Source organism: Portunus trituberculatus, chromosome 44 (assembly GCF_017591435.1).
Source record: "Portunus trituberculatus isolate SZX2019 chromosome 44, ASM1759143v1, whole genome shotgun sequence".
Classification (NCBI taxonomy): domain Eukaryota; kingdom Metazoa; phylum Arthropoda; class Malacostraca; order Decapoda; family Portunidae; genus Portunus; species Portunus trituberculatus.
The window spans coordinates 30600620-30625619 of NC_059298.1; the positions used below are offsets into that span (position 1 = coordinate 30600620).

The 25000-nt window shown below is 43.3% G+C and overlaps 2 protein-coding genes across 4 annotated transcripts in view; both read left to right on the top strand.

Moving 5' to 3' along the window:
* Window positions 1-16978, top strand: part of LOC123518979 (histone-lysine N-methyltransferase 2D-like) — a 26801-nt gene extending 9823 nt beyond the window's left edge. The window contains exons 2-5 of one of the 2 annotated variants that reach the window (XM_045280082.1): window positions 1791-1857; window positions 14702-14800; window positions 14915-15963; window positions 16415-16978. In XM_045280082.1, coding sequence (XP_045136017.1) covers window positions 1791-1857; window positions 14702-14800; window positions 14915-15963; window positions 16415-16599 — 1400 coding nt within the window. In that variant the 3' untranslated portion in view covers window positions 16600-16978. The remainder of the gene's footprint in view (window positions 1-1790; window positions 1858-14701; window positions 14801-14914; window positions 15964-16414) is intronic. The other variant, XM_045280083.1, reaches the window with a different exon arrangement.
* Window positions 16979-23741: 6763 nt separating this feature from the next.
* The window catches only part of LOC123518867, a 105471-nt gene continuing 104212 nt past the window's right edge, over window positions 23742-25000 (top strand). The window contains exon 1 of one of the 2 annotated variants that reach the window (XM_045279920.1): window positions 23742-24027. The gene's annotated coding sequence lies outside the window, so the exon portion shown is untranslated. The remainder of the gene's footprint in view (window positions 24028-25000) is intronic. The other variant, XM_045279919.1, reaches the window with a different exon arrangement.

Sequence of the window (25000 nt, forward strand, 5' to 3'; positions counted from 1 at the left end):
CTAGTCGCCGAAAACACAGGCCTCACTATCGAGTTGCTTCTTTTTCTCTCTATTGTGTTATTCAATATTCCCAAAATCTAACCCAGATGATCCCTACACCTGTGCTGATGAAGCCACGAATCTCTCACATGTGCGCTGAACATTTTACAGTAAGTTTGTGCGTGATTGACAAATTAATGTACTCATAATATGCGATCACATCCAAATGCACGGGATAGAAAATTAATCATAGCCTGCGGACGACACGGATCATCGAAACTGGGATAAGAGAGAGGCACGCTAAGGATTGGTAATACACAATAATTTCTCAAACATTGTATTATCTTCACTCGATCCCTTCAGAACTCTACTATACTTTCAAATACTGACTCCGGCATTGCCTTAATGCTTGATGCATTCCGATTATTTAGAAAATGCCAGATTTATTGAGGCACTCAAAGCACACACACAAACACACACACACACACACACACACACACACACACACACACACACACACACACACACACACACACACACACACACACACACACACACACACACACACACACACACACACACACACACACACACACACACACACACACACACGAAACACCCACCCCCACACACACACAGGACAGGCAGGCAGGCAGGCTATCTCAGCACCAAGAGCTGCAGCGAAACAAACCTCAATAAAGCGACATACGTGCCGCCATGGTTGTATTTTACGACACGCACAAAGGCATTTGTTGTCTGGCATTGATCAACATGAATGTGGTTAGTCCGCTGCCGTATTGATGTGAACATCTTTTGTTCTGCTGCTCCATTTTTGTGAGGAAACAATTATAATACACAAAACTTCAATATGTTGTTATTATGTAAGTAAATTATAGTTCAATTAATTTTGAATTTTCAGTGAATGATTTAATCCCCCTGTGCTGTAAACAGCCACACTGTGTGGCAACAGAACGGCATTGTTGAACACAAAGCTGGCTATGGGCGAGATGAAGCGGTGTTTTGTGTTTTGTGGTTGAATGGCGGCCCTCATCAACGGGGCAATGTGTGGCGGGGCCATTGTATGGAAAACACACACACACACACACACACACACACACACACACACACACACACACACACACACACACACCGCGTAGTGTAGTGGTTAGCACGCTCGACTCACAATCGAGGGGGCCGAGTTCGAATCCCGGCGCGGCGAGGCAAATGGGCAAGCCTCTTAATGTGTAGCCCCTGTTCACCTAACAGTAAATAGGTACGAGATGTAACTCGAGGGGTTGTGGCCTCGCTTTCCCGGTTTGTGGAGTGTGTTGTGGTCTCAATCCTACCCGAAGATCGGTCTATGAGCTCTGAGCTCGCTCCGTAATGGGGAAGACTGGCTGGGTGACCAGCAGGCGACCGAGATGAATTACATACACACACACACACACACACACACAGAGAGAGAGAGAGAGAGAGAGAGAGAGAGAGAGAGAGAGAGAGAGAGAGAGAGAGAGAGAGTGGGGATAAAAATTAATTCCACATAGAGACGTAAAGCAGAGTTTAGTTACTGGCCAGGCCTTGTGGTGTGGCGAAACAGTGTGCCCATGCCCACCTCTCCCATAACACTGTACCCACCTCTCCCATAACACTGTGCCCACCTCTCCCATAACACTGTGCCCACCTCTCCCATAACACTGTGCCCACCTCTCCCATAACACTGTGCCCACCTCTCCCATAACACTGTGCCTGCCTCTTCTATAATATTGTGCCTGCCTCCCCACCATTGACACTTCTCCTCTGTCGTTCCGCAGGTGCTGAGTGGAAGCTGCTGACTGACGTGGAGAAGAGACCATTCATTGATGAGGCAAAAAGGCTGAGGTAAGTGAATTTCAACCTGCTACTTGCTTGACGTGTCTCTCTGCGTTCACCTTCACCTGTTTTGCCTTTCCACTTTCTCCTCTTCGTGTTCCTGGTCTTTCTTCTCCGCTTCATCGCTGGTGTTGCTATCACTAGGTTCAATACATTTCATTATCAAGATCATGAGCGTCCCTATCATCGTCTCATTATGTTCTTGCCCTCTGTGATCTCCACTTCCTGAACTCTCTCCCCTTCTTTCTCCTCGCTCACATTTTTCTTATTGTCTTACACTTATCTTTTATTATTTTGTCTTTTGGTCCTCGTTTGACTTTCTCTTTATGTTCCTTTATTCATTCCTTATATAGAAACTTTTCCATTGTATTATTAGCGCACTCGTCTAACTAGTGTAGTTGTCTTTTTATTCATTTGTTTATTTATGTCATGTGTTTATGTACTTAAACATTTATCTATATGCTTTCGTGAGCTACCGGTGAGAATTAGGGAACTGTGATATAACGACTTTGTATTGTAATTTTGAAAGACGTCGTTGACACCAAAGGAATGATGGGTAATTAAAAATGTTTAGTCCCTGTGTTGTCATTTGTTACAAACTTCTACTATTACTCAAAAATTCAGTGCGAACTCTCTATTTCTAATTATTGGCTAGCGCGCTTTGCTACGAACCTACTGATCACTCTTCGAAATCCAAATATCACAATGGGCAAGGAATCTTGAAGTAAGGGATATCATCCTCAATAGATTCAGACAATGAGATGAGCACCGAGGCCACGCGCAGCCTCAGTATGCCGTCACGCTTACCCTGCTGGGATTACCTCGCGCTCAAAAGGTTTTACTTTAAAGATTTTGAAAGTGCTTGATTTCATGCCAATGAATAAAGACAAGAAGTTGGCGTCATGGATATTAGAGCAAGACAAATTTCCTGCACCAGTCACCACCACTCATCAGCCACAGCCATTGTCTTAACACTTTATGCAATCACCGCAACAATGTTCTTGAAAAACGTATGACTGATTGCTGAGGTAAAAATCTGCAGCTCAAAACAATTTCTAGTTTTGATTTCATGATAATATTCACTTCATTGCTTCTCGAAGGTTGTTATCAGTACTCAGCTGACAGTGTAATATTTTTACTGCAATGGTCCTTCACTGCCTCCCTATGATCAGTGTTTAGCAACGTGTGTGTGTGTGTGTGTATGTGTGTGTGTGTGTGTGTGTGTGTGTGTGTGTGTGTGTGTGTGTGTGTGTGTGTGTGTGTGTGTGTGTGTGTGTGTGTGTGTGTATGTTTAATAGAAGGATTCAGAACACCTTGCTAAGTAACCTTGGGAGTGTGGCCACCGCCGCCGCATCATGCAGACCAGGATGGTAAGGGCAGACTTCTCAACAATGGGAGAGTGTCAGGAAAGACAATTGAGTACGTGGGTGTGCATGACTCTCTCCTCACCGCCACCATTCCCGCCTTTCTGCCGGCCAGCATAAAGCCTCGAGTACGCTGCACCTTATGAGCAACACATTCATTAAGCTTAAGTGATCTCCACTTATTGACTTGTATTATATACCAGCGTGGTTTCTTGTATATATTAGCTGTAGCAGAAATATCTTCAGGAGTATGTAGACCTATTGGAGTATATCCTCATCACACCACATTTGTTTCATTTGTACAACGTGAAGGTGTAGGGCGGGAAAGAGACGTGCGAATGGTGATGAGAAGCGGTGTCCTCCCAATAGCACCCAAATTCTCCTATTCATTATTCTGGTCTTTTCTGGTTTGGGTTCTTATTGATTCAAGCATATCTTGAGTAAACGTTTCATCTTACAGTTCATTTGTGCTTTCAGACACACACACAGACAGAGACAGACAGACAGAAAGAGAGACTACACACATAGGATAGAATATGAGGTGCATGTACCGTACGAGACATTTTACAAGTGAAGAAGACAATAGCATGACATCAGCGCCTCCACACACTCTCAATGGCCTCGCCGCGCCCGCCCCGGCACTCATTAGTTGCTGCCTCACGGACGCGGCCAGCTCAGGGCCAGAGTTTATCCTCCTGTGTCCTAGATTTGATGTTGATACAAAGTAATATCTGCATTTACATCATTATTCCACTTGGATAACATCTCCGCTAATTGCCTCTTGTCGAATTACAAATGGTGATAAAGTTTCAGCACAACCAAGTGACCTTGAGTGAGGAGAAATAAGTAAATGATCTACATCTGTTTCTATAATAACTCTTTAATAGAAATATTTTCAATTTATCTTTCCTTATACTTGTCTTCCTTTATATTTTTCTTCCCCTTTGTAATATCAAGCCTGTGTGTCTTTGTTACTATTTTTTTCATGTGCCTGTATCGGTGTTTGGTACTTGCATTGACTTTTGACTTGTATATTTCCAATATATTTTTCGAAAGTAATAATGTAGTAATCTATATACACATGAGAAATTAATTTATTATTTCATTAGGACAAAAATGCATGATGTCATCTTCACGAATAGCCAGGGACAGACATAGGATGATAAACTAATCAATCCATTATCACGGAACATGTTCTGCTCATTTCCACCAACACCACTACAATCCCCGTCCCCCTCACCCTTTCCCTCCTATCATAGATGCTCCATTTTTTTTTCTGAAGTATGTTACCTTTATTTTGTTAATTAAGATGAGATCACTTCTTAAAGGGACACATGCATGCAGGGTCCCTTTCAGTATCTTATTTTTTCTAATCCCATAGAATACTCCCGTATATTCGTAAGAGGAAAATTTTCTGGTCTCATTTCATTTGAACGAATGGACACAAGTTCCACAAGAGTTGAACACAGATCAGAGTATAACTCGCTGTAGACACTCACGCTTTGCATTCCTGGCCGGCAGGGAGTCACCCTGGTTGTTCCATGGAACTTTTGCGTATATTTTCAGAAATACCCCCGTTAGACACTGCGTACCCTGTAATGCTCCTGAAATTCTGCAAGTGGAATTAGTGAGGAAAATATGTAAGTGAAGTTTTTATTCTTTTACTACTTTATTCTCACTATGCTGTGAGGGACACGTGAATGCCGTCCTCCTTGACAACTTTATCCTATAAGACTAATGAATTATTAGTTGTTTCTTTTTGATAATATTATCATTATTATTATTTACATATCAAATTTGTTTGTCTTTTTAAGGAATAGGAAGAGTCACAAACATCATAATTAAAGGACACTCTCATCACCTAAAGTGAAATCGATGCATGTTTGATTTAGTGTAGAATTCAGTCACTCTTAATTAAACTATATATGTTTTGTCAATGCCTCATACGAGTATCTGTCAGTAATCAATGTCTGAATGCGAGACTTCCTTCTGTGTCGGCTTTCGTGTGTATTAAAAGATACTGTGAACGTGAGTCTGGTTGCTGATTCCGAGTAATGGATGGCTGGAGTTATGAGTTGTAATGTATGTACTTTGTACACGTGATTCAACAACTCTTTAAGTCACAATTTTTGGGCTTTATACTGTCTGGAAAAGCAAAACCGAAATCTTCCCGTTTAAAGGGCAGCCATCGGAGGCAACCCGTTCTAACGACTCTTTCCCGATTTTCGTGCCCCTGTGCACCTGTTGCATCCTGGTGCGGTGCAGTGCCATGTCTGCTTAGTCTTAGCGCCACACTCCATACAAGTGTTGTGAGGCAGGGGGGCGTGTACCTCACTTAGCAGTGGAAGGCGAAAAATAAAATTTCCTTTGTTCTCGTAACAATGCAAGGAGACCAGACCACACATTGATGACACGACCCTAAGCACTCCCTCACTGGTCCACTCAACCTGACGCCAGAGTGGCCAGGCTACACCGAGTTGTGGTTCTGGTCGATTGTGCCTGCGATGGTCTGCTGACAGGGGCTAGTCCAGAGCTCAGCACAGCTCACATGGAAGCCTTGACAAGTCTCCCTTCCTGGCTTCTGCTCCTCTGGGTGGTGATGGTGGGATGCGTACATTTACTTTTTATTCCTATTGTTTCTTTCATGTTTAGAAAAGTATAGCTTGATCTGTTCATTCCACTTCTCCTTCTATGCGCTGTATAGATACACTTTCTTGCACTCACAGGCTCTATTGCTGACTTTCCATTGCAACTCGTGTTGTTTGGACACGTCCCGTACTCGTGACAACCTACTGCTACTTCAGTGAAAAGCATTACAAATATTTCAAAGAGTGGCTTGCAAATAACAGATAACAAACCCATTAGTCGAGAGTTGAGTATATTTTCAGAGCATTACGATCGTGTATATTAGTATGTCGTTCAGTTTATCGTGTTTTCCGTTCAGTATACTTCTCGTTTACCTGTCACTTTGTCATTTTCTATTGATTGATTTATCGGTGACGACAGAAAAAATGTTAAGAGGTTTGAGTGTGTGTGTGTGTGTGTGTGTGTGTGTGTGTGTGTGTGTGTGTGTGTGTGTGTGTGTGTGTGTGTGTGTGTGTGTGTGTGTGTGTGTGTGTGTGTGTGTGTGTGTGTGTGTGTGTGTGTGTGTGTGTGTGTGTGTGTGTGTGCACGTCTTAGTAAATATTTATACCTGGTTTTATATATATATATATATATATATATATATATATATATATATATATATATATATATATATATATATATATATATATATATATATGGAATTTGCACGTGCATTTTGTGTACATTTCAAGCTGGCTATCAAGCTAAGACTCCCTGACAAATTTCTTTAGATGTCTATATCATAAATGGTAGGTTTAATACAAAAAATATGTCACGGCAAGTGTTGCAACTAAGTTCATATAGACACATAAATTTATACTTTCAATAGAATAACATAACAGTTACATATTTCGGTGAAGTTGCATATTATATTTTTTATTTTCCTTTTTAAAACCATCTAATTATTGGTCTTTATAGATGTCTTTATGTCTAAGGGTAAGCAATTAAATGATATTGGCTTGCTTGTTGTTCTAAATTCAGAACAAATCAAATCGTTATTCCTACCATTTGTCTCATATGAGCTGAATATTAACTCAAAGATTTGATTCTTTAGAAGATTTAACTTTCTATAGTTTAATGATTAAGAGAAATATTGGAGAACTGCTTCAAATTGAAAAAAAAAATTCTGCGTACAAACAATATTTTCCAATAGATCAAAATTACCTAAAAAGAAAATACATCTAACAACTTTATTTGCAACTAGTGTACGTGTGCGCTCGAGCGTGTGTGTGTGTGTGTGTGTGTGTGTGTGTGTGTGTGTGTGTGTGTGTGTGTGTGTGTGTGTGTGTGTGTGTGTGTGTGTGTGTGTGTGTGTGTGTGTGTGTGTGTGTATGTGTGTGTGTTTGTTTGCGCGCGTGTGTTTGTGTGTGTGTGTGTGTTTGCTCGTGTGTGCATTTCTGTGTGTGTGAGAGAGAGAGAGAGAGAGAGAGAGAGAGAGAGAGAGAGAGGAAAATTATGAATTAGAAAAGGAATAAAGGAGAGGGAGAGACGTCAAGGGAGTAAGATGTCAGCTGAAGAAAGGCTCTGAAGTTCACCTTGGCATGATGTTTCGTGTTTATGTTACTGACTCAATCTCTCAGGCACATTTAATCCCTTCAGTACTGGGACTCATTTTATTGGCATAAGGAAGGGTCTATGGAGGTCAGAAGATTAATGGCCAGAGTCTTCCCTATCTTAATCCTCACATGAGTTTCTATAGCTGTATAAAATCATCAAATAGTAAGCAGAATGAATATGAAAACGAGTCATGGTATTGAAGGCGTTTATCACCTTCCTTCAAATTAATCCTCTGGGATTGTCTTGAATCTGTCAGTGAGTCTCGGCTCCTTAACGAAATTGGCCTCCAGAAAACTCACACACCCACACACACACACACACACACCCGGTAGCTCAGTGGTTAGAGCGCTGGCTTCACAAGCCAGAGGACCGGGGTTCGATTCCCCGGCCGGGTGGAGATATTTGGGTGTGTCTCCTTTCACGTGTATCCCCTGTTCACCTAGCAGTGAGTAGATACGGGATGTAAATGGAGGAGTTGTGACCTTGTTGTCTCGGTGTGTGGTGTGTGCCTGGTCTCAGGCCTATCCGAAGATCGGAAATAATGAGCTCTGAGCTCGTTCCGTAGGGTGGCGTCTGGCTGTCTCGTCAGAGACTGCAGCAGATCAAACAGTGAAGCACACACACACACACACACACACACACACACACACACACACACACACACACACCTTTCAAGTCATAGGAAGTGGATAAAAGATGACAAATAAAGAACGGTAACAAGTAAGAATTCCAAGAGAAGTGAGGAGTGAAAAATTATGATAGCAGTCAACAATTATGTACTTTAATTCTCTCTCTCTCTCTCTCTCTCTCTCTCTCTCTCTCTCTCTCTCTCTCTCATCCTTTTAACATATTTCCTTCGTTTACATTACACTTTCGTCTTCCTCAAAACATTTCCAACCAGTCTCTTGGTGCTTCGATACATGTTTGTGTTTCATCCACCGAATATTTTCTGGACTACAGTAAAAGTGTGAGGATAGGAGGCAGAATTTAGAGTTTAGCCATGACAGTGGGCGCGGGAGGCTGATGATGAAGTGAGGTGATCAGGCCGTCTCGCAAGCCAAGCCACGCCACGAACAGAATCCATCCGCCAGGCTGAAAGGAGGCAGGAGGCAGCATGCCCCGCGCCCCGCAGTGACTGTTGAGGCGAGCACTGCTGGGGAATTTGATGCGCACGGCTACATTGTCAATGTAACTCCTCAATTCACCGACACTTTTATAGAAACTCTCTATTCATTGCTTTATAAAAGAGGAGCTCTGGGGCTGAAAGAAGGAAACACAGACTGTTTAGTAAGTATAATCTATAGCTGATTCATCTCTTTCTTATTCCTTATAGCTTTCTTAAGAGACTGAAAGAAAAATTAATATACTAGAAAAATAGGTAACACTCTCTCTCTCTCTCTCTCTCTCTCTCTCTCTCTCTCTCTCTCTCTCTCTCTCTCTCTCTCTCTCTCTCTCTCTCTCTCTCTCTATCTCTATCTCTATCTCTCAATCTTTTTTTCTCATTTAATCACTACTAAACGTCTAATCGTGTGAGAGGCACGCGAGTCTTCAGTATCATTTAAGGAAGCGTGTGCTCCAGCTTATCGTTTATTCTTTATCAACCGTCGGATTGTATGCTGTAGTTCTTTTTCAAAGTTTCTGTTCGTCTTACTTAACACAACGATATATCTTACTGTTTCTGAAGTTTTCATGTTCACGTTTCGTTGTCTCTGTTTTTGGGGAACGTTTCATACTGCCAGACCTCCCTTGTTCATGTCTGCCAAATCTATGAAGTGTGCATTTTTCGCTTATGATCCCTGTTTCACTTAGTTATCTGTAATTTCCTTCAGCATTCGTGAGTAGCTGAGGTGGCAGCGATGCCTGCTTGTCCTGCACCTTCAGTGTCTTTCCTGAACTGGGGTGTGGTCAAATTGCGTCTGTTCGCACAGATTTCGTGTGCGTTGATTTATCAGAACAAAGACCTCGGCTTGGACGCTTATTCATGGCATGCATGAGATGAAAAACAGTGTAGAATGACATTTTCTAGCAAAATAAATGTGGTATGTAAATGTAAACAGTTTGGCAGACCAATTGTTATCATAAAGTAAATGACACAATTAGATCTAATTTAGTAGCCTTGCGGTGTGAAATTCTCATAAATTGTTAAAAAGAAAAAAATGTGATGATGCTGCAAATTCCTCTTGCTCCTTCCATAGCAGCCCTCGTGAGGGTGAGAGATTCATCACCACTCACTCGAAATAACAAGGGTCACACCTGAGTCAGTCCTGCAGCGGACGTGGCAGGGGTGGCAGGTGTCAGTACTGACGCGACACGCTCTTCATGTCGATGTATCTTGTTCTATATTTGTATCATCATTTCATTTCGCGAATGATGAAATAAAATCTTCCCTTATCTCCTTTTTTGCCCTTGACCGAATCCAAAGGTATGACAACTCGCCACAGGCACGCAGTGCTGACGCCACAACATTCAGGAGGCCCTTCTTACTGCGAGCAGCGGCCACCAACACCGCACTGGAGCTTGTCCTAGGTGCATAGGGGGCCTGCTCGTAGGTACAGTGCAACCCTGGCCAGCGCTGTGCCGCTGGGAGATTTGTCTTCCTCACGTGGTGCCCAATGCGCTCTTTTGTCTGTGAAAATTTATATTAATTTTAGCGACCGATACACATATTTGCTGCCTCAATAATGCCGGCACATTTCCTTCAAATTTTTCTGTAGAATATTCAAATTATTTTTTTCGGCAATTCACGCATCTTCTTTTGAGCTCACAGCTCAATATTCAAATCAGCGACAGACTTTTCACTCAGCCCCACAATACTTCATTCAGATGTAACGGTTTCCAGGACGAGGCCAACACATGCAAATTATGGAACAGGTGGAAAATAAAACTGGCGTACCGTTCCCTTGTTACCCCGCCGGCCGGCTGGGCTGTACCGGGCAACGAGCCGCCGCCGCCGCCGCCGCCCGCCCCTCCCTCCATTGCTTCTCCGTCGCTTTAGTGTTTCCAGCACCATTGCTGTTCCTCCATTTACATTTATTTATCTCTATATATTTTTCAGACAGTTCCATCGATTGTATGGCCAAAGATTTGTTACATTTTGCTACGTCTGTCTCAAAGAACTGTTGCTACCGATGAGCAATATTATTGGCAAATGTTACCATCACCTTGTGTTTCCTCTGTGGGACGCCAGTAAGCATCACTACTACTGCCACTTGTCCTGGCACGCTGTCACTATCGAGAACAAAACACACACACACACACACACACACACACACACACACACACACACACACACACACATATATATATATATATATATATATATATATATATATATATATATATATATATATATATATATATATATATATATATATATATATATATATATATATATATATATATATATATATATATATATATATATATATATATATATATATGGTGGTATGTAATTCAATCTGGCTCAAAGAAGGGAGAAATCAGTTATTAGGCTCACGAGGTTTAATACTTAGCGTGAATAATAATCTCTCCCCGTGGCCTTCCCCTCCCTCCCTCCCTCCTCAGAGCGATGGGGAGGAGCGGTGTGGGGTTGTGGCTGGGGGATTAAGTAGCGGGCATGGGGAGCAGGAGAGGCAAGGTTGGGGGACGTGAACAAATAAGCAATGAGAAGGAATGGGAGCGATTTCTTGGTAAAAGAAAATGAACTTTCTCGTTTATTTATCATCCACAGCTGTGCTTCATTTACTCGGTTATTTCTCCGCTGCGTACATTCTTCCTTTGCATGTTAAAGACATCAAATGTTGATCAAAGCAATGTTCATACCAATTCACTTATACGATTTTCTAAATGACACACCAGTATTCGGGATTTTTTTTTTTTTTTATGGAAGAGGGGAAGCTGGTGAAGAACAAAAAAACAATAAATAAATAAAAAAAGGTCCACTTGATTGGTAGTTCCTTAAAAGATTAAAAGATTAGCCAAAGTCTGGGACAAATGTCTTGAAACCGCTCTCTTAAAAGAAGTCAAGTCGTAGGTAGGGGGTTTTACCTCAATCTTAAAGCAACGGAATGTTTTATCTTTCTTCATTCTTGTTCATTATTAGCACCCACCTCTCTCTCTCTCTCTCTCTCTCTCTCTCTCTCTCTCTCTCTCTCTCTCTCTCTCTGAATGTACCACGGTCCTGTTGTTTTCATTGCTGCGAGGCGAGGGAGGCTCCGCGGCACTGCTCAGTTCAAGAAAGTCCACCGTGTCACCGGAGCGCCGGAGGTGTGTGTGCCGCCAGCCATGCGAGCCTCAAGCTACTTTAATTTCTCTTTATTAATGACCTTGTCCGGGAACGATTATGAGCTTTACAGAAGGAACAATAGTCCAATCTGGCGATCATCCATCACAACATCCAATCAGGGAGTGACAAAGAATTCTTGTAGTAACTAGCCACAATTGATCTGCTCGCATCGGCGGCTGAGCACGGCACGCACCACCGACAGTGTCCGTGCCAGCGGTGACAACACATGGCGGGGACAAGGAATTTTCTCATTAACTCCTTTACAGTACCACCGGGAGGAGCCACAGCAAGTACTGAAAAACAACACCCAAAACACACACACACACACACACACACACACACACACACACACACACACCGCGTAGTGTAGTGGTTAGCACGATCGACTCACAATCGAGAGGGCCGGGTTCGAGTCCCGGTGAGCGGCGAGGCAAATGGGCAAGCCTCTTAATGTGTGACCCCTGTTCACCTAGCAGTAAATAGGTACGGGATGTAACTCGAGGGGTTGTGGCCTCGCTTTCCCGGTGTGTGTTGTGTGTTGATGCGGTCTCAGTCCTACCCGAAGATCGGTCTTTGAGCTCTGAGCTCGCTCCGTAATGGGAAAGACTGGCTGGGTGACCAGCAGGCGAACGAGGTGAAAAAAAAATTACACACACACACACACACACACACACACAGAGAGAGAGAGAGAGAGAGAGAGAGAGAGAAGTCAAAGTCAAAGTCAAAATGTTTATTTCCATTTTTACAATGGTTATTCTTCATATATATGTACATAATAGGGCATAAAAATAATGGTGATTATAATTATCAATAGTGATAGCGCACACACACACACACACACACACACACACACACACACACACACACACACACACACACACACACACACACACACATATATACATTATACAATCAGATAAACAAACCCCTTCGCACACACATACACTGTTTGTTACAGAGATACTAGAAATTACAAGTTTATATTATTTTTCTAATACTACAATGTTAATTCATTTAATAGGAGGAATTGCCTAAGTTTGGTCTTGAATGATTGAAGAGTTGTTGCTGTCTTTATTTCTTGGGGAAGTAAATTCCAAAGGGAAGGGCCTCGCACATGGAGGGCGCGACCACCAGACTGGGTGTTCACTCTCGGGACAGAGAGAGAGAGAGAGAGAGAGAGAGAGAGAGAGAGAGAGAGAATGTACTTAGGAATGCCTGTGTTATATAGTGGAGTGACATTTCCACAAAGACTACAAGAGATGTCTTCCTTTTTTATTAGGCTAGCTAAGCTGGTACGCTATTAGGACATAATAGTGCTAAATGATCATCTGTTCATTTTTTGTCACCTACGCCTGTATCTCTTGGCACTGTGTTCCTCTTTATTCCCTTGTTATTTCTTTAAGATGCTATATTGTTTGCGCTCCTCTATCATTAAATTTCATCGCTTTTTTTTTTTATTCATGCTACTTCTTGAAATTAATCACTTTATTTCGGCTTTGTTTCTTATTTTTCTTATTCGCATTCTTAAATAGTCTTGTGTGTGTGTGTGTGTGTGTGTGTGTGTGTGTGTGTGTGTGTGTGTGTGTGTGTGTGTGTGTGTGTGTGTGTGTGTGTGTGTGTGTGTGTTTAACGTCAGTGTTTGCATCGGTCACATACGACAATGACATTTATCCTCCTACAGTTCACTAAGTACGTAGCGCTCTGTTTGTCTGCATCCACCTCTCGCCTCTTGAAGCTCCTGGTTCAGTATTCAGAAACGCTTTGCTCTCTCACCACGACTATTTTCCAAGGCTACAAAGATGATTAGCTGGGTTATCAATAGTGTTTCTCCAATTAATATTGTAGAAATTTTGTCCCTCTGCCCATAGAATCGTAAAAACACCTTAAAAAATCGTGTTTAGATTAACTGTCTGGAAATAGTGCAGGTGAAACACAAAAGTGTGAGAATACGAAGCCCTGGTTCACCACCACACTGCCACCATCGCCTCCTTACCTTTCATCATGTCCATCTTCCTCCTTCCTTTGCCCTCTTCTCTCTTCTCGTTTATGGCAGGATCCATTAGCCTCCCTTCTATTTACATGTTTCTCCGTAGCCATCTTTACTACACTTGTATTTATCGACTTTGTACTCAAGGCCTCAGCAGCGTGGCATCAATTTTCGTGACGTAGAATTATTGGGCGCTGGAAGCTATTTATGAATGGTGGGCTGACATTCTACTCTTATGCTCCTTAACTGTTAGGAATTACGTATAATGATTCAAATAACAAAAAGAAATGTTGCGTGCGTAATTCATCGTTCTCTCATTAAAACCTTTTCGTTCGCTTATCTTTGCTATTGTGTTTGGAGGGTGAGTTTTAAGGCCGCGGCGTGCGGGTGGTAACGAGGCGGGCCGCAGTCAGCCCGGCCCGTGTGTGTCATCTGGCAACATTGTGCCACATTTAGTCGCTATTGTCGCTCTCCCCTTACATTGTTTTGTGCGCCGCTAGCACGGCCGGGCGCCCTCTTACTGAGCGGCCGCCTTGAAGAACCTATGTTCAGCTTTATGCACAGGGAGTTTCGCTCTTAATTGTGGGATTGATTAGTGCGCCGTGGTCTCCTGATAACAGTGTCTGGGGGAGAGATAAGAGGGCTAACTGGTCTCAGTTTTATGTGTGAGATTGCGTCTTAAATACGACGTTTGGCGTCCTTTTGTTCTATTTACTTCAGTGTGTGCTGCCCGCCGAGGAAAGACTGAGCCTTACCAAGACTGATGGCTGAGATTAATTGTGTATTTAGGCTGTATCCGGGTGTAATTGTTTTAAGTGATGCTTTGTCTCGCCCTCATTCGTTATCATAGTCCATGTTTTAAGGGCGTGTGTGGGGAACAACGCTAAGCAATTGTACGAACTGCTCACACAGGCATTCACACTCATGGAAGGCTTGGAATCTTTTTATATATAGTTTGTGAGAAGAGGGAAGAAGGTTGCGTGTTTTTTATTCCTGGTGTTTGCTAATGCAATGACTCAGCCTAACTATCCACAGGGCGCTGCACATGAAGGAGCACCCAGACTACAAGTATCGTCCCAGGCGGAAGGCAAAAAGTATGGCCAAGAAAGACAACAGGTGGGAAAGTGTACTCAAGTAATTATTCCACATTACGTTTACCTTTGAATGACGTGTAGTTGCTTTACTATAGTTTTCTTTCATATCCACACGTTAGTAATTAGTAAACCATGTTTTCTTTACCCCGTACAGGTATCCCTTCCAGTTGCCCATGTTCCAACCGATGATTGAAGGCCTCCGTCCTTTTTACCCTCCTCCTCACCTTCTGACCGCCCCGGGGATACCTGGCAGCCTGGAAAAGCCACATGGGGAACTACCTCGACACCTATTGCCGCCTCCACTCTTCGCACCTTCCATCTCAGGCTTGCCATACCCGCACGTGGACCCGGCCATCTTCTCAAGGCTGCACTCGCCCGACGCTCTGGCACTCTCAAAGCTCTCCACCTCTGAGTCCTTGTCGCTGTCCAAGATGCCATCCGTTGAGTCCTCACTCCTAGCCAGACTTGCACCTCACGACGTGTTTCCCTTACCAAGGTTACCGTCTCCGCCGTTACAGTCGCCCCTGCCTCCTCTGTCTTCGCCACACCTACCTTCCTCTTCAAGTTTGCCCACCACAGGAGTCGCTTCCAGCTCCTCCGTGCTTTCTTCCCATATTCACCACCCCGCCTCACCCAGCCTGCCATCTTACAGTCTGCCTTCACCTATTCCTAAGTATCCACCCGAAGTCTCTGCCAGCAGTGTTCTATCCAGATTTCCTCTTGATAGTCCATATTTTGGCCTGCCCCGCGAGTTAGAACACTTTCGTCTGCAGCAGCTACAGATTGAGAGAGAGCGAAAGATCAGAGAAGAGTTTGCAGCTTCTCCTCCTCCCTCAAGGAGCAGATCATCCTCCCCGTCCAGCCCGAAGATAGATGTTGGCAGTCGTTCCAGAGACTCCAGCCCTCCGAGGAGCCCACCAGGAACCGAACCACCCCATGATGACGGGGTGCTGCAAAGAGTCTCTGACGAGAGTAGAGACGATCAGGAGGTTTCCAACAGCGACGATTCTAGAGCATTTGTAAGGTACGGGGAACGGAAAGGTTCACCTGAACCTAAAAGTCCTGCACCGTCCCCTTCCGAGCCGCTGCGTCTCCCTCACCACTTCTCTCCCTCCGCCCTGGCCACCAGCATTTATTCCTCCGCCCCCCATCACTCCGTCCTGTCGTCCTCTCCTGCCTCTATGTCTGCAGCAGAGGTTGCCAGTAAGTATCTTCTGAGTGCCAGACTGATCTTGAGTTTGTTACTTCATTTATTCACGTTTGTGCAAAAGGCGATGCAGCGTGCACATTCTCTTTTTTCAGAAATCAGTTTTTTTTAAGAAGCTTTTGTCTTCTCTCAGTTAGCCTGTTGTAAATCAAGAGTGTAAGGAAAGTGACCTTGAATCACATAAAAGTGCGACAAACTACTTGTGTGAAGGAAACTGATTAGAAAGAGAGTGGTCGCGTTTTCTGTGTGTGTGTGTGTGTGTGTGTGTGTGTGTGTGTGTGTGTAATACCGTTTGTAGGGGTTTAGGCTGCTATGTCAGCGTAAGAATGGCACACAAGGACGGAGCGCCATTCTATTTGCATTCTCCCCAACATCCTGGGTCTGCTCTTTATTAATGACTTTTTCGATACCATCTTCCCTGACCTTTCTTCTTCTTTCCCCCAACAGGAAATTACTTCAGCAGCTGCATGTACCCGCCGGGAGGAGGCTCGGCGGGCTGTCCCCCTGACTCTCGGACAGCTCTCTCTTACTTCCTCGTGCGTCCTGAGGCCAAATACCCGCACTCCCCGGCGCTGCTGCCAGCCCTAGCGCCAACACTCAACTCATCCTCACCGCCCTCCGTCGTCCAGTGAGGTCTTGAGAGAGTTCTGAAGATGTCTGGTAAAGAAATAGACGACTCACAATCTTCTCCCTTCACTCCCTGTCTTCTCCGGCACATCCACTAAGGAAACTGCCTGAACTCCATATCAAAACATCGCGGAGTCCGTATTTATACACTGCTTCACATGTGTGTCTAACAAGGTCATTATGAACACCACCAAAATGAAGTCTCCTCATCGCGCGTTAATGCGGATCACTTCCTGAACACGTTATTGATTTTTCTGTCAAAACACAAACCCATTAACAACATTAGTACATCCCTTTGTGTGTGTGTGTGTGTGTGTGTGTGTGTGTGTGTGTGTGTGTGTGTGTGTGTGTGTGTGTGTGTGTGCGTGCGTGCACTCGCCCTGAAGTGAGAGGGAGGAGAAGGAAGAGGAAGACAAAGAGGAGAAAAAAGAAGGGGAAGAGCTGGAACAGGAGAAGGTCTCAAGCCTATCATCATTATCTGCATCTATAAGAGAAGAAGGAGACGAGGAAGAGAGGAAAGGAAGAGGGAGAAAAGGTGACGGTCTCAAGTCTTCATCGTCCTCTGCAGCTGAAGGCGGATCACGACCGCCCACCGCCGCCGCCCAGGCAGAGGCTCCGTCACGGGGGTCGTCGTGTGCCGCCAAGTACGACCACGTATACTTCAAACGTGCAATATTTTCTGATCTTAAGTTACGGCCGCTCTGCCATACTGCTTTCATACGTACCGTTTATTATTTGTTGTAACCACATATTTATTAACGTTTTATATTGATTAAGATTATTGGAAGGGAGAATAAACCTCCCCTGCAATCCAGACTGAACCCCTGCCTGTCCGCCACACACACACCTTACGTCATTATTGTCATTGCTTTCATTATTATCATTATTATTATTATTTTTATTATTATTATTATTATCATTATTATTATTATTACTATTATTATTATTATTATTATTATTATTATTATTATTATTATTATTTTAACATTATCGTTATTATTACTATTATTATTATTATTATTATTATTATTATTATTATTATTATTATTATTACTATTATTGTTATTATTACCAGCATCAACATAATCATCAGCCGCATCATTATCACCACTATCGTCATGTCAAAAGAAAAGAAGAGAGTTTAGATGCAATATTTCTAGCTAGCGTTGTAGGTGTGGCGGTGGCGTGAGCGGGTTGGGTTTGGGCTAGCCAGGTAAGTGCGAGATTTGGGCTGGAGGAGAGTGTTTGTGTGTGGGGGGGGGAGGTGGGCCGGGAGGGGAGTAGGGAGATGGGGAGGACCGCGTGGCCATCCCCAATCGTGTCATGTTACTGTGTCCATATGTATATAGTTTAGGGAGGATCTGGTCTCCTCCACTGTGTTAAGTAACTTTGTAATCTCTAACCCAGCGTCGTGTGGTGATCCCGGTGTATATAGTGACTCCCCAATCCCTCCTTGCTTCTAGGCTTGATTGCGTCAGAAGTGGCTCAGGTGTGGCTTCTCTCCCTCACTGAAATGCTGCCCTTCATTTCTTTTACTTTCATCTTCATTACTTATATGTTCAGTATCTATTTTTTCCCCGTCTATCTCTATTTCATCAAGGAGTGACTCATGCCCACCCGCTCGCCTTCCTCTGGCCAGTGGATAATTCTCTCTATCCTTATTTCATCTCTCTCTCTCTCTCTCTCTCTCTCTCTCTCTCTCTCTCTCTCTCTCTCTCTCTCTCTCTCTCTCTCTCTCTCTCTCTCTCTCTCTTCCTAGTTTCCCTGTTCACTTTCTCTTTGACTATGCCCTCACTCTGCACTCCTCCCGCTTCCTTCATTTTTTTCATTTTATTACGATGACTGGCCGCTGCTCTCAATCTTCCCACAAAACCACAGCCTCATGGGACCTTCCTTTCTTGCAAACAGGCTTTAGTTACATATGTCGAAGTCATTTATTCATGATATCTACTTTCATTGCCGGCCGTTACGTTGTTCATCACACTTTAGTATATTTGATTTTCCACTGCTTGTCATGGAATGCTACAGATGAGTATCTCTGTCAGTGCTGCTGTGTCACTCTGCACGGGTCACCCTCGAGCTGGAGGTGTGTGTGTTGTCATTAAGAAGTATTACTTAGCCAGATGTCGACATATCAAAACGCTTCACTCAGTGTTCTTATGTCTAGGATATGTTGTCCCCGCAACGAGCGGCAGCCAAGTCTTGGTATAAGGTCTACACCAGGCATAGTAATCTAGTCTTGCTGTGCATGAAATTTGTGTTCCATGGCCGTATTGTCCACAAAAAGCAGCTGAACCAACCCTGCCAGCCACTTACCCGCCTCCTATCAGCTGTGTTGTGTAAGTGCGTGGGAGGAGGTCCGCTATCTCTCGGCCCTGAGATAACGAACATGGACTGGGAGAGCAGCAGTTCCGTGCAATCAAAACACACCTTTATTGCCGTTAGTGTAAGTTGGTGTATCTTTAAAATTATGTAAGCAGTTATTTATTTCCATGTAATCATGAAAATCGAGCAACACACGAAGCTCTCTTTATCCAGAGCAGGAGGAGGAGGAGGAGGAGGAGGAGGAGGAGGAGGAGGAGGAGGAGGAGGAGGGAACAGCAAGTGTGAGTAATCCATTCCTCTCAGCCCACAACGCTTCCTTCACCCTCACACTTCCTTCTGCACATTCCCAGCACCATCCCTCCACACACACACACACACACACACACACACACACTCTCTCTCTCTCTCTCTCTCTCTCTCTCTCTCTCTCTCTCTCTCTCTCTCTCTCTCTAACGACTATTTCCAGATGGATAGCTAAACATGATAGACAACTTTTAAGGAATTCATTATTACTTCGACTTCAAACTTCCGTCGTTCAACATTTTCATGTGTAATGCATCTGAAGGAAATTATTTACTGTATTGATAAGAAAGCCCTGAATCTTATTCACGAGTACGTTTCTTTGTTTCTAATGTCGATCTCTATAAATAACCAGATGCTTTCTTTTTATATCTAGGAAAGGAAACGCCTAAGTATTTCGGGATCCAACAGTAAAATAAAGAAATAAGGACTCATAACCAGTTTCCGAGCAAGTGTTGATATTCCTCAGCAGACAGTCCGTTGTCCTTCAAGATATTGGATGATTGATATGCGAGATTAACATTATACTTTCTTTTGTTTGCCCTTTTCCCTAAGCAGCGCCGAATAACAGAGACGCCACACGCAAGACGATGTTCTTGATGGCTTGGTTTGTTTGGTATTCAGCCTTATACTATTTATCATATCATTTTATCAATTGTCAGATGCCGTGCTGCATCACCCCACATTAAATCAATCTACCAATCAATCAGTGACACCAATGAAGTATATTTTTTTATCATGCACTTCATTCCTACCTGTACGGTCTTATTAACCCCTTCAGTACCATGACGCGTTTCCATAATTATTCTGCTTACTATTTGATGATCTTATATAGCTTAAGAAATTTATATGAGGGATTGAAATAGTGAAGACTGTGGCCATTAATTTTCTGACCTCCATAGACCCATCTTGATGTCAATAAAATTATCTAATCGTACACAAATCTCAAGGTAAAAATTAATCCATAGTATGAAGAGGTTAATACCTTATAGGAGTCGAATACTCTCTCCCAAGCACCGCTTCACTAACAGTTCCTCCTATATTCCTTTCAACTTGTCTCTGTGTATTTTTCCATAACATACTGTAGCTCCACACGGTTTTTAATTCCTGGCATTTGGCTTTCGTTCAGTGAGCCTCTCTTCCCTATGTAATGATGCGTCCAACGAGGGAGTGACGGGCGGAGGTGAGAGATGAAAGGTGAAGGAACACTCCATCCTCTCCCTCTGCCCTCGCCAAGCCTCCCCTGATGTGTGCTGAGGTAGCGTGTAATCGCTTTCACACACCACTTCGCCAAGAATATGAATTTTAATATCCACCAAGTGTTGCCGGTGTCTGGGTTGTCTTTTTTGAAGTTACTGGGGACTGACTGTGTGCTGCTCCCTACTCTCTCTCTCTCTCTCTCTCTCTCTCTCTCTCTCTCTCTCTCTCTCTCTCTCTCTCTCTCTCTCTCTCTCTCTCTCTCTCTCTCTCTCTCTCTCTCTCTCTCTCTCTCTCTCTCTCTCTCTCACACACACACACACACACACACACACACACACACACACTTTGTATCTAAAATAAACATACAGTAAAGTCTGGTGCCTGTTATTTCATCATTCCCTATAGAATTACCACATCCATCAATATCAAAGGTAAGAGAGGCAAAACAAGCGAATCTACCTTCACTTAGGAACCTGCCTTTCTGCTGCACACCGGATAGAGATGAGGCGCCCAACCCCACCTCAGCTCTGCAGTGTGACCTGACCACCTCCACATTCTGCAGCATCAACACCCTACTCGTCACTTGTCAGCCATCAGGTGACAAATGCACAGTGCTTGACAAGGTGAAAATATCTTAAGGCTCGTATTCTTAAACCTTTCTGTGCTTCATCTCCACCACTTCAAATGTTTTATTTAAATTTAACCCGATATTTTTTTTAGGTTTTTATGGTTCTAGAGGCAGATTGACAAGATTTCTACATTGTTAACATGAGAAACGCTCTAGAAAACCCCGATAATCATGTCTAAGGCCTTTGAAAATAGTTGTGGTGAGAGAAGCATTGCGTTTCTGAATACTGAACTAAGTACCTTGCTTTACTGTATTGAAGGTAGTAGTATTTCATCTATATCGGTGGTGAAGTTTACGTGATTAGGTAAGTGAAGTGCTTTTGAATTCTGAACAGTGCCTCGCAGCAGGAAAATCCCACAAGCTCATTAATACATATTGAAAAATCTTAATCAGTCACCTGTCCGCCAGTAGATGGATATATATATATTTTTTTTTTCTGCTTCCACGTCCGAATAGTGTTATAACGAGCAAAAAGAGTTTTCTTTTATGCACAAGGAGAAACTGGCCTAGGGCAACAAACAGTATAAAAAAAAAGGTCCTCTGGATTGCCAGTATATCTGCCTTAACGGAAAGAATATTTAGCAATTCCGCAGAAAGTTACGTTTAAGGATATATCGAAAGATTGAATATTTATGACGTAAACACACACACACACACACACACACACACACACACACGGCCCGGTAGCTCAGTGGTTAGAGCGCTGGCTTCACAAGCCAGATGACCGGGGTTCGATTCCCCGGCCGGGTGGAGATATTTGGGTGTGTCTCCTTTCACGTGTAGCCCCTGTTCACCTAGCAGTGAGTAGGTACGGGATGTAAATCGAGGAGTTGTGACCTTGTTGTCCCGGTGTGTGGTGTGTGCCTGGTCTCAGGCCTATCCTAAGATCGGAAATAATGAGCTTTGAGCTCGTTCCGTAGGGTAACGTCTGGCTGTCTCGTCAGAGACTGCACAGATCAAACAGTGAATTACACACACACACACTCTATGCTGATGATGAACACACACACACACACTTGTTTTGTATTTGCCTCAACAGAAGCACTATACAAAACTAGCTAAGTGTCACAAGAGAAGTAACAAAAATAAGCTATAAAAAGATTCCTATAACGTAGCACATATATATTCACACTGCGCTGCACAGTTTCGTGACTGGTGCAGAAAGAGTAACAGGTTGCAGTTGTTCATGAGAGTCCCGTCCCGAGCTAGGTGACCCGGAGACCAGCGTGGAGAGGCCCGCCACTCGAGGCTATCAGACTAGTGGTATGTACCTGGAGCGAGCAAACAAGAACATATCAGTGATAGTATTTACTGGCCACTGACACGTCTCTAGATAAAACACAGATAGTGCTCAGTAGTTTTGCTACCTGTGTGTTCCGCCGCCTATCCTGAGAGGAGAGGTGAAGGGATGATGCGGGAAGGTTGCTTTGTTTTTTAGGTATTTTGAGGGAAGGCATCATTGTTTTCCCACGAGTGATCTCCTTGAGTTATCGTTGAGCCAGTAATGCCAATGCCCGTTTTCTCATAAATGTCACCATCTATATCTGATTTATGTATTTGTACGGAGGTTAGTGTGACGTGGCATTAGATAGAAAACAAAAATCATTATTCGTCCTCTTCGCACACTCTGTTTATTTTTCTATTTCTTCCTGGCCCGTGCGGACATCCCCACGCTGCCTCACCGCCACGTGTGCACTATACAGGATGCACATCGCTTAATACTCATTGCATGTTGTGTTGTTTATTGTTTTTAAAGCAACACACAGATTAGAGAAAAAAAGAATGTTATTTCATCTATCACTCCTACAGCTCAGGATACTAATTGAGAAGTTCCGCTGCCGGAGAGCCGTACGACATGTTTTTTCTCGCTCACACTCACATGTGCTCGTAAACGGATTCATATGAGATATACCACATTTCTTGGTCTATTCTTTATTCATTTCGACAGCAACACAAAACAGAGAAACTAAGGAACACGTCACCTATAGCTCATAGGAACTATAAAGTACCACAGATGAAATAGTTGATACCACATCTTCTTTAGGAAAACTGTTCGTTTAGATATTTGTAAGAAAATAATTCAATATGAGACATTAGGAAGTCTCGACTCAGCTTCATTGCGTGAGTCGACAATAGTCCGCACGGGTTACTGATGCTGGTATCAGTAAGTAGCAAAGTTCTCTGAGTCCACTGCACCTCTCTGTGGAACATTATGCTAGGTGTGTTACTGTTTTTCGTTGCTGAATGTGTAAAAGACTGGTTTCAAGAACTTATGTAAATCAAAGCGCAGAACACGTATTTCTCAGTGTACATTTGTATGACAATTACCACTTACCATGGTCTGGCCCGGGATGGTGTGAGGACTGGGCGAGTGTTCAGTCAGGCCAATGAAGCTGCATGCTGTTGTATTCAGACTGAATCAAAAAGACTGCAACGCATTGTATGTACGATTTCACTTTGTGGATTCTTTTATTCTGACCATTCGTTAAAATGTCAAATCGGCAACAGCGCGGTGACGCCCCGCGTCTCCTCTCGTCTCATTCCCATCCCTGATGCACCTAATGGCTGTGATTCCCATGCGATAGTTATTATAATTTCGTTCTATTACTATTATATGAAATCAATGATTATACTTATTGCTATCCATGTGACAATCAACAGACGAATGGATTCCATCACAGAGCTCTGGCTAAAGGATGGGATGGTGCCAGTGCTGTGTGGCGGCCAGGAATGCCAGTGGTGGTGATGATTGGACATGTGAGAGATGAGTAGGGATGTTATGTTTGTGATTTCTTAGTGTTCAGACCAATATGCAGCGGTGTCATCGTGGCGTTTGGCGTTTTGTGCAAACGAAAGAGAATGAGAAGTAAAGTGCGGCGTGGATATAGCAAAGACGTGGCCAAGGACTGGACAATTAAAGAGGGACCTCACACAGAGAGGACCCCGCCGGGCCTAGAGCAAAAACTGGAGGGAAGACAAGGTAAGTAAGTGTTGGTGTCAAAGTTTTCTCTGGTGTATGCTAAGGTAACCGTCTAGGCGGCCGTAATGTTGAGAAAGTGCTAACATAGTAGTCAAGGAGAGTCATGGGACCAAATTTTGAAAAACTTCTGAGATTTATCCTGAATACCTTTAGTGATGAAGTGACTCAGGTTTTTAAAGATAATTTGTGGTTTTGTGGTTGTGTTGGCAGATTTACAAGATCTTTATATTATTAACAGGATAAATATATTTCTGAAGTCGGCCAATCATTGAGACTAAAAAGAAGGGTAGCAGGAGTAAGATAACATGAGGTCATTTGTAGCGGCGGGCGGGCAGACAGCTGTAGGGAGCCAGCGGAACCAAAGGGAGAAGGTGCTTGCAGCTTGGGTCTAGCAGAACAGAAAACTTCAGTGGTGGTGATAATAATATACAAAGTTTCACCCTTCCATAGAAAACTCTCTCTCTCTCTCTCTCTCTCTCTCTCTCTCTCTCTCTCTCTCTCTCTCTCTCTCTCTCTCTCAATATTTATGAAAACACTTAATCATTTACCCAACTTATCATTCATTGTGTAGATTCACTGATAAATAGCCCATATAGCCAGACTTGAATTGTGACTCGTGGCAAGGGAACACTCATCACTGCAGTATACTCGTGTATGACATTCCTGCTTAACCTCTTTAGTACTTGGAAGCATTTTCACCTGGAGTGTTGGGAGTGATTAGACGATTAGGAGGGGTCTATGGAAGTCAAAAGATTAATGGCCAGAATCTTCACTACTTTAATCCCCACATACGTAAGTTTCTGTAACTGTGTAAAATCGCTAAATACTAACCTGAGTGAATAGGAAAAAGCGTCATGGTACTGAAGGGGTTAAATATCAGCCTTTGCATCCCAACAAATTTGCCGCTGTTTGTTACATTATATTCCTTCGTGAATATAACCCATTGGCAAAGAGTTATGATAAAGGCTCAATA